General features: G+C 43.1%; 1 protein-coding gene across 2 annotated transcripts in view; it reads left to right on the top strand.

Annotated features, from left to right (window-relative positions):
• csmd3b (CUB and Sushi multiple domains 3b) overlaps nucleotides 1–10,842 on the top strand; it is a gene marked incomplete at its 3' end in the record, with an annotated part of 479,766 nt that overhangs the window by 331,684 nt on the left and 137,240 nt on the right. For both annotated transcript variants that reach the window (XM_080787482.1, XM_080787483.1), the window contains 2 exons: nucleotides 5,220–5,402; nucleotides 6,922–7,248. In XM_080787482.1, coding sequence (XP_080643608.1) covers nucleotides 5,220–5,402; nucleotides 6,922–7,248 — 510 coding nt within the window. The remainder of the gene's footprint in view (nucleotides 1–5,219; nucleotides 5,403–6,921; nucleotides 7,249–10,842) is intronic.

Raw genomic sequence — 10,842 nt, 5'->3', positions numbered from 1 at the left:
CATTTGAACACAAGGTCTTGTTAATACTTTTCCCTGGTTAAGTAGTAAACTCACATGGACAGTTTCACCACTTTCACCCTAGATACGATGCATGATCGTGACCTTGTAGATCGGCTATTCTTGTTACTTTTGTGTGACACTGTACTACGAAGAAGTATAGTAGAGCTGGCCTTCGAAAACAAAATCGAAAAACATAAAAAAAGTTTGAAATGTGGATATGCGAGGTTTCCTCCCCGACGATATGATGTATTTCATTACAACGAGATCATGCCGCCGTCCCACGTGACATCATTCAGGAAGCCTACAGAGGCCGCCGCCGTGGCAGTTTAGTCCAGTGAGACCTGAGAACAGACCCTAAAAATGTCTTCTCCTGAATCATGGCAGTTTTCAAAAAAAAAACCTATGTTTCTGGTTCTCAAGCTATTTCATGTCAAGAATCCCTAGTTCTAGGACCCCCTAATTATGTATATTTGTCCGCCGATCCCCATCTCAAAATATTTTGTTCCAGGGACCTCCGAGAACATTCGCTGTGAAAGAATAATATATTCAAAGATTTGCACTTGATTACATTTCTATTTTAGCAGATCTACAAGCTCGTATAGCACGGCACCAAGTGCAGCGCTATGAGCTTGTAGATCTGCTATTTTACAACAGCTAGCTTAAGTTTATTAATAAGGTTTTACAGTGGCGACACAAATGCGTTCCCGCTCTTGATGGGTTAGGGAAGCAGCCCGAATCCCATTTGGAGCAGACAGCTCATCAGCTGCCTAACTATGGAGTTCAAAGAGGGCTGCGGAAAAAACACCTGGAGGACTCTTTATGGGTTTTTTTTCTACCCGTGCTTTTTCCCCAGCTCCTCTGTCGGAGATGAAGAGGAAATGATTCACACAGAGTGATGCTGTAACTTAGTGTCACTTTCTGTCGCCGACCGTGCACGTCCAAAACGGTAACTTATCAGGAAATAGAGGAGGAAAAGTAAACTGTGTTCCTCCTAAATAGTATTTATTATTTGGTTTTGTTTATTACATTGAATTGGTTCAGTATTCATAAAACCCACAGACAGAGTAGTTTGCATGCACGCACGCTCGCTCGCTCGCTAGCTAAGCCAATAATGTGATGTACTTTTAGAGACTTCTACCGGAGACATTAGCCTCTTTCCGCCGGTCATCAAATCATTGCCTTATTGGAATGTGACAAAAACAGAATCACCATGAATTCAATGCTTCATGGCGTGTGTAATTTATTTGGGGTGAACTACTCCTTTAACCACTTTCACGAAATTGCAGATCTACAAGCTCAAATATAGAGCTATTTTAGCTACTTTTGTCTGACACTGCAGTATGACAAAAGTATAGGGCATTAGTTTACCAAAAGAGACGAAAAGAAAAACATACAAGGTTTCTGCCTGACAGCAACGTTGTGTTTTCCTGTGCTTTCCCGCTCTTCGGCAGAGATAAAGAGAGACCGATTCTCAGAGTGATGTTGTAACTCATGAATTGATGATGATGATGATGATGATGATACGAGATGTGGAAGAAGTATACAGTATAAACAAGACAGGGATGCAGAAACACTTTTGTTTGCCGAGATGCAGAAAAAACGTGGAGGAGTTTGTGTGGATGCATGTAAATTCTGACAGGTGTGGTCAATAAGGACAAGATCTCAAATACTGCGTAGTGCGAGGCTGCACCAGAATGACATGCTACACGGTAGATATAGCTCTATTATAAGCAGAAGACTATGTATTTCACTATTCACATTACAGGGTCAAGGGTGTATTATAGCCTCGTTACCCAGGCTTTTATTTTTGTTAGCATTCGGCTCAAAAATAACTTACTTAGGACTGTAAACACAATTGACATACTCGCTGTTATCTATCTATTATTGAATAAACACTGAGGATATTACAGCGTGGATCCACTCCTTCACCAGAGATCATTTTTAGGGCCACCGCCATAGCCCCACCAGAGGTCACCATTATAATAGTTCATCATCATTTTTTTTCAATCACAAACAAGATCATGATATCACTGCAACATCAAAGGTCAGATAACTCCATAGGCTCAGACTGCATAAAGACAGAGATACTACAATATGATAGAGGAAAAACAAATTCACCCGCTTAGTAGTAGCGTAGTAGTATTGGTATCGGCAAATATGCCAGTCTAACCACCGATCCGACACAGGGGTAAGGGGTTGACACTATGGCAGGTAAATAAAATGTTGGGGCATGTGGAGTTTTCTTTCGAGTTGCCCAAACTGCAAGTGCACATTTAAGTGAGGAGTCTGCTCTTAAAGCTGCTATAAGCAATATATCATATACCGTATGTCAACATTTGAATGACCTTTTTTTTGGTATTCAGACAGCCAGCAATGAGTAAAACGCTCCAACAAAATGTAGTCTCTGTGGCACATCTAGATCTAGGTGCCACAATCTTCATTCAAAGATGTTCCTAGAAGCTTTGTCATAATTGATCGGAGAAGAAAAGTAGGAAGTGTATTGGGACATCCCTACTAAACCTGTGACGAATAAATTCTGATTGTGTACATCTACATTCCGCCAGCGTACTGTTCACTCTACTAATTCATCTGTTGCAAATGGAAAAACAGCTAACGCTGCTCTTTTTGGTCCCATTATCCTCAGAAACCCTACAATCTTTTTCTCTTTGATCACAGAATATTTAGGCCATTCACTTACTGTTTGTGTGTTGTGTGTGTGCGTGCGCACGCGCGTGTGTGTGTCCATGGAGAATATTGTGTGAACTTGATGGAATATGAAAGACAGAACAGAATGGAACTGTGAACATGAATGAAATGAGTGTACACGTGCGCACACGCACACACTTGTGTGTGTGTGTGTGTGTGTGTGTGTGTGTGTGTTGTATACCACAGGAATGTATACAGACAGTTTGCCTGTCCCCTCTCTAAGGCAATTTGTTCTCCATTTTCCCACTAGGTGTGCGCACGCTCGTGCGTGTGTGTTGTGTCTGATTGTGTGTGTGTGTGTGTGTTACTCAGGCTGTGATTGGTTGAGGCTGTAGGTCTCATAAAGACGATGTCATGATGGAAATTAATGCAATACATCACCAACTCTCTCTCACACACACGCACGCACACACACACACACACACACACACACACACACACACACACACACACACACACACACAGTTAAACACATGTGCACATTAATTTAATCTTAGGCATTCACATACACGCATTCACAAGCTCTCTCTCTCTCTCTCACACACACACACACACACACACACACACACACACCTTTGCCTTCCTGCAAATAATACGGGGAGGGGAGAGGAGGGGAGAGGAGAGGAGAGGAGAGGAGAGGAGAGGAGAGGAGAGGAGAGGAGGTATACTAGTGGACAGGGTACATAAAACCCTGCAAGGAACACGCCAAAGAAGCATCTTTTACAAGAGAGCAATCTACTGTGGCGTAGAGGGACATACTCACACCCGATTGGCTGTAGAGTCGCCATTCATTTTGTGTGACTTATGCAGCAGACACCTGGGATATTACAGTTTGATCACTGTTCTAAATTAAGAAGCACATCAAGCCTCGCCTTGCCCTCCGTCTCGGACCACAGCGTGGCAATAAAAGCGATGCACAATATTGCTCTCCATACATTCTGGGTGTCAAAGTTAAATAGAACTAACGCACTAACACATGTGGCTGCTGTAACCACCAGGGGTACTGCTGTAACCATTCAAATTCCATTCAAAATATTATTATATGATGGCTTTTAACTCAGCGTACCTATTTTGGAAATGTCATTATTGTCAAACATTGCATTTTGCGATGGGAGGGCCACAACCAGAGGCTTTTAGCCTGACTGTCTGACTGAAGCTGGACTCCGCCCAGTGAGTGCTCACTCAGCATGGCGGTGTTACGGTGAAATTGGTGACCTGCCGAAATATGTGGCCATCTTGTGGACTTCACATGGAGGTCTTGAAATACGTGGCCTAACTTCCGCTATAGGTTGAACTTTGCTAATAAAAAACAAACCACAATGATTTATACGCTTACGATTTCAGCTTATGGTCTGGAGTCAGCCTAAAAAGGCCATATGGCTATTTGGGGATCATTGGCAGAGTGAGAAGTTAAACGGACCCTTTTTGCAAAACAAGATTTGTTAATGACGTTTAGAAGAACACTTTCCTGGGGGTCTTTATGTGCATGTACTGTAATATGTAGTTTTTGAGATTTTAGCACTGAGCCCAGTGTCTCTGATGTCATCGACACTGGGCTCACTTCCTTCCTGGACTACAATTCCCATAATTCTTTGGCGCACTGCTCCTCCGTGTGGATAGGGGGAGGACTGTCTAAGAAGTAAGTGAGCCAGTGTCCATGACATCAGAGACACTGGGCTCACTGCTAAAATAAAAAATATCTAAAACCACCTTACACACACAAAAGACCCCCAGGAAAGTGTTCTAAATCTTCTAAACGTCATTAGCATATATTTCTTTGCAAAAATGGTGAAGTTTCCCCTTTAAGTTTGTTTTTGCCAGGTTCTGACATCCAACTTTCCAGCACTCAATAATCAATATATACAGTACACTTAAAATTTGCCGGTAGCTATATAGCTCATTTGCTGCACTGACAAACACATTGTCCGGCCATAATTTGCTGATGGCCAACTACTGTCAACATTAGTTATGGAAGTAGCATAATGTTTGATTGCTGGCTCAGACCTTTTTTGGAAGTAGAAGACCTGTCCATTGCCAGACAGACCAGTACAAGAAAATCTGGGCAATTATGGTGGTTTAATGAAATAAGGTTTCTGCGGTATAACAACCTCATGCTGATATAGGGATGGGCAATGGGCACGCCCGATATTATTCAGACCCCCAGAGTAGTACTAGACATATTACACCATCAAGAAGTTTTCATTAAACATTTTCATGCCTGAATATATTATTACAATTTAATTAGATGTTATAATCTTTGGCAAGCAGCAAGGCACTCATCCTTTACTTCCAGCTAGGGATAAAGACAGTTATCTTCCCCTCACAGAATTTAACAGCAGTCGTGACCCATGTTCCTGCTGCTATTAAAGCAGGGATCTCTGAGGTTCCCCTTGAGCAGTTCTTGAACTCTCGGATCAAGATCCAAGAGAAACGGGTCACGGGCTAATGTCCTGCGGGGCGTCACCCCATGTGTCCGATGTCTCTATCTGTGTGATGCGGTTTACCTCTTGCAGAGATCGACAAGGAGAGCTGTGGCGACCCGGGGACCCCCCTCTACGGCGTCAGGGAGGGAGACAGCTTCAACAACGGCGGGATCCTGAGGTTCGAGTGCCAATTTGGCTTCGAGCTAATCGGAGAGAGGACCATTTCCTGTCAGGACAATAACCAATGGTCTGCCAACATTCCAATTTGCATATGTAAGTAATCACAGAATGACTCTGTGTGTCGCTAATTAATCGCGAATTGCACTATAATCAGCAAATAGATCAAGTGAGATAAAGTACGTCAACGGAATGGCTCTCATGTTGGCACGCGGTAATGTATTAGTTTGTAACTTAAATGAACACTCTGCATTCTATAGTGCATCCTCTTCTGTCAGCCAACTACAGCCATAAATGTGTACATTATAATTGATGAGATGAGACCAATGCTTGGCACCTGATTATCATGTATTAGTAGTGGCACACGTACTGTACACACACAGATGTCATACACAGACTACACACGCATGCTGAAAACAGCTCTTTCCTGCTCTATCATTTAGCACTTAGCCACTTCGAATAATTCCCTAGCAAAGAGCCATCCAACCTCAGGAAAAAAATATATTTCAAATTGCTGACTTACCGTACAATGAAACACTCGGGTGATTCATGTTAGACGGTGTTAATGAGCAGGTTTCATATATCCTCTTCAACACAGTTGAAAAGACTGCTAATGGCATGTGCCTCTGGCTGGACGACAAAAGATGAAAGGAACAATTTGCACCTAATGTCAGAGAGCTGTATATTCCTTTTCATGGATTCCATTCAGGTCGGGTAACATTTCTGAGTTTTTTATAGACAGCTATGTGTTTTCTCTGTAAACGTTGACAACTACATTTCTAATTCAAAATCTTCCTCAGAGATTTGAACCAAGCCTATACACAGGGCTTAAAGTTATCAGTCCTGGGGACTGATTTCAGTCCTGAGGATCTCATAGGGGTCATTTAATGATCTCAGTGCAGATTTGCAAAAACACATTTTCAGTCTTGGGATTGTTTTTGGCTTTAAGCCCTGCCTATACAGTACAGTATATTATACTTTTTTCCTTCTTCTTCTTTTTTCCCCTTTACACCAAAATAGCTCACAGCACACTGCTACAGTACATGACACATTGTGAGCTTATATATAGATCTTCTATTTTGGCACAATGTTATGACACGCAGTCAGAGTAGGGATGCCAGGACCCAAGTGGATTCCAGCGTGAAATCAGAGAGGATTATTTAAACGTTGTGGGTGATTTCTGTGGGGAATATGGCCCGAGCGAAGGAGCTAAATTGTATCTAATAATAATAATAATGGATAGTGTCTGCACCGCTTTGATGATGACATTCTACCCTGTCACCATGGATACCATACAGGGAGTTTATTAAGGCCTACAGGGGTTGCTCACTCACTGCTGTGATGTGTGATGATGTCCGACCATGGGGATGAATATTTAACACAAAATACTATCTCTGTCGCTCACTCTCATCCCTCTTCACATCTCCCCTCTCTCTCTCTCTCTCTCTCTCTCTCTCTCTCTCTGTGGTGTCTTTACTACTTTCTTCCACCCCCCACCTTCACTACTCTATCTATCTATCTATCTATCTATCTATCTATCTATCTATCTATCTATCTATCTATCTATCTATCTATCTATCTATCTATCTATCTATCTCTCTGTGGACCTGCACAGTCCCCTGCCTGTCCAACTTCACGGCCCCCGTCGGTACCGTGCTCTCGCCGGACTACCCCGAGGGCTACGGGAACAACATGAACTGCGTGTGGCTCGTCCAGTCGGAGCCCGGCTCCAGGATCCACCTGGCGTTCAACGACTTTGACCTGGAGGCGCCGTACGACTCCCTGACGGTGAAGGACGGCGAGACGAACGACGCGCCCATCATCGGCCGCTTCTCCGGAGCGGAGAGTCCCTCGCACCTGACGTCCAACACCCACACGCTGAGGCTGGAGTTCCAGGCCGATCACTCCATGTCGGGGAGAGGATTCAACATCACCTACAGTAGTATGTTGTCTGTCTGTCTGTGTACTTACTTAACTTTCATCCCAGTCATTCTAGATCTGCTGTGCAACAATTTTATTTTATTGCATTCACTGGGTGTCCCAGCTGTAAACAGGCCCCTCATTACGGCTAGAATGAGAACTAGCAGCACTGTGACTGCTGCAGTCTATATACAGGTCTAGATGTCAGAGCCACTGTGAGATGCAATCTATCGGCAGATCACAAAGCGTGTGACACAAGATGACAGGAAAGTCACGGGGGACATTTTTACAACGCAGAGAGATGTGGGCTCATAACATCACATCTTTATGATCCAAGCTCATTTGTGCTTTCTGCACCAGCATCTTTCTTTAGTACGTCCACATAGGTAGGTGTGGGACGACCTCTCGATCGATGCCCGTGTGTTGGTTCCCACAGTACAAGCTTTTTGACCGGGAGTTCTTGATGTTGGTGGCCAGCTAGTCTCATCGTCCTTACGGCTATCTTCTCTGATACACTTGGTAATGCCCCCCCTGTACAGAGGCTTGTTGGTGATGTGCTCGTCCTGGTTGATGTACCACATGTACCACATGTAACATTCTGGTGTAGCACCCGTCCAGGGATTTCTGTAGGGCTTGTGTTAGTGTCCAGCATTCACAGCCATAGGGGTTGGATTTCATACCATTAAGAGCTGTCACTCAGCATACATCTCCGTCTTACAGTACTGTATGTCTGCTTATCTAACTGTTCCATTGCTAAAATAAAACTGACACTCCTTCCTATCTATCTATAAATGCACCATGTCTCACCATCGTTCCAGGCTCTGGACAAGGGCCAAATTGGCCAATTGGTGCACCTGATCACCCCTAGATCTTCATAATATATTATATGGAGCTGGCCTGTTCTGACATCACAATGTTGTTCTGACATCTGCATAGACTCCATATTTGGGCATGCCTGACAAAGAACTCCATATCTGGGCATATCATTTCCGACTTGCATGGTTCCAAGTATAGGCCAGACGGGCAGCGCTCTAGTATATTACAAAATAATTGTTAATCGGTGGGCCGGCGGACCACGCCCATGCCACTATACCTGCCCAACATGACTATATGGCTATACGGTCCTCACACCGAAGTTCAGTGTTAAAGGTTGGAATCCATTCTGAGAGGAAATTGCAATGGACTAACGGCCAGTAGTATAGGCACACTTATACGATGGTCATCGTGGACTGGACCATTGCTAACATTATCCCAAACCCTAACCTATAACCCTAACATCACAGGAAGCCACAGATTACTTTTAACCCGCCACACGTGTCGGGAGGCATGGGTGAGTCTTAACCGGCCTGACTAACGGACAGTCCCCGTGGTACGTAGTAGGGTAATAACCATGCGCTTATTAGACCCAGTCCTGTTAATATCTGTCTTCATTCATCTCCACTGCACAGCAGAGCTGATTTGCCATGCCATGTTTTATAGTGGGAAATAAAAATCATAGGTTAATCGCGATGCGGACATGGATCATTACCAATCGATTCACAAATGTAAACTTTGATTAATTCATTTATTTAGTATGTTGCGACAGAATTCATTATATTTTAAAGAAAGCTGCTTAAAGTTTTTTGTTTCTTTTTTGTAGTATTATTCTACTAAAAGGAATCGATATATAATCGAGTCATAGCCCTAATGTTGTACCAGAGCCCTGTTAGTCAGCATTACCTGTTTCCACCTCTCACGACGAGGACGTAGGGTTGGATTTTGAGAGACAATCTTTTGTTGTTGTTTTTTGGCGCCTCGTGGGTCACCAAGTAAGAGCACAAACAGAAAGATTCCAATCCTTCCTTAATTCTTACCGCAGCTGACACCAGTTAGAATCTGCATTACTGGTATATGGTATATGCACTCTTACTCTGTGAGACACCACGCTCACCTCTTTTTTTAAATCTTTTTCTTTTAATTGATTTTTTTTGCCAATATATTACCAATTTACTGTATCAAAAAAATAATTTAAAAAAAATAGCATTGCGACTGCTGTGCTGTGTCGTGAGATTGTGATGCTATGCTGTGTCGTGACTCGTGAGTCAGTATTTTGCACCATTTGGAAGCAAATGCACAAACACAATGCCAGGAGGTGGTTGGGCTGGACGTTTCAAGGTAGCTTGAACACAACCTTCTGTTTTAATATTTGTACAATATATTTGTACATTTAGCCAGGAGAGAAATCCTAAGATTATGGAATAATTTACTGCCCTCCTCTCAGACGCAGGACAAGATGGAGGGTGGATTCTTTCTGGATGTTGTAGTCAGAAAGGGTGCGTCCATCTTCCAGTTGTTTGCCTGCAAATATCAGCCTCTGTTGGTCAGGGGGAATGCCTTCCTTGTCTTGGATCTTGGCTTTAACATTCTCAATGTTGTCGCTTGGCTCCACTTCTAGTGTGATGGTTTTGCCAGTGAGGGTCTTGACAAAGATTTGCATCCCTCCCCTCAGACGTAGCACAAGATGGAGGGTGGATTCTTTCTGGATGTTGTAGTCAGAAAGGGTGCGTCCATCTTCTAGTTGCTTGCCTGCAAATATCAGCCTCTGTTGGTCAGGCGGAATGCCTTCCTTGTCTTGGATCTTAGCTTTAACATTCTCGATGTTGTCGCTTGGCTCCACCTCTAGGGTGATGGTTTTGCCAGTGAGGGTCTTGACAAAGATTTGCATGTTTGCGGAAATTGAGTTGCGATCTGTATATACTGTTATCTTAGTTTCTTAGTATTCTGTTCTCTGCAAACAACACTCTGCAAACTGCACTGAATGTTTGAACATACCCTCTCTTATATTGACAGTGATGTCACAGTTCTGTCGTAGTTCTGACCTTGCACTTGTACGCAAGCCCCAATTTGGAGTGCACCAACACATTACAATACAGTACAGACCCTTCAACATGTGATATTGTAGGTAAAACATATTCATGCATTTAAGGTTGCATTAATAGATACTTTACTCCTGTGGTTTGACTTATCTGAATTGGGGCGGCAGTGGCTCAGTGGTAGCAGTGGCTCAGGGGTAGCGTGTTGGAAGGTTCCCAGTTGGATCCCAAGCTCCCCATTAGAGTTAGTGTCGAAGTGTCCTTAAGCAAGACGCTGAACCCCTAATTGCTCCCCATGAACAGGTTGGTGCGTTGCATATCAGTGAATGAGTGTGTGTTGCTGGTGCTTTGCAATCAGTGAATGAGTGTGTGCGTCAGGGGCGCCTAAATTTGGCAACGGTACCTGGAGCACTTCAGGGGTTTTTTAGGGTCACTAGTGTCTCCAACATCTGGCTTTTCGGAATTAGTCTATGGACTTTTAATGTTAGGATTAATGTTTGTCAAACAAACATTACCAGCCTAATTGTTGTTTCCAAATTGATGAGGCCTGATTATAGACTGTTTGGACAGTGTTAGAATCATATATATATATATATATATATACATATAAAAAAGCAGTTTGGTTTGTTATAAACGTCAGAGACGTCTGCATACTATTTTACGACGTTCATATAAAAAACAAAATTAAGCAGATAATCATAGCCACGTTGACAACATTTGTAATAAACCAACCCGTTTGTAAATCCGTAAAGATTTGATGGAGT

This window comes from Protomyctophum bolini (genome assembly GCF_963924005.1).
Source record: "Protomyctophum bolini genome assembly, chromosome: 17".
NCBI lineage: Eukaryota > Metazoa > Chordata > Actinopteri > Myctophiformes > Myctophidae > Protomyctophum > Protomyctophum bolini.
Note: the sequence above shows the minus strand (reverse complement) of the source record. Positions and strands in the feature narration are given on the sequence as shown.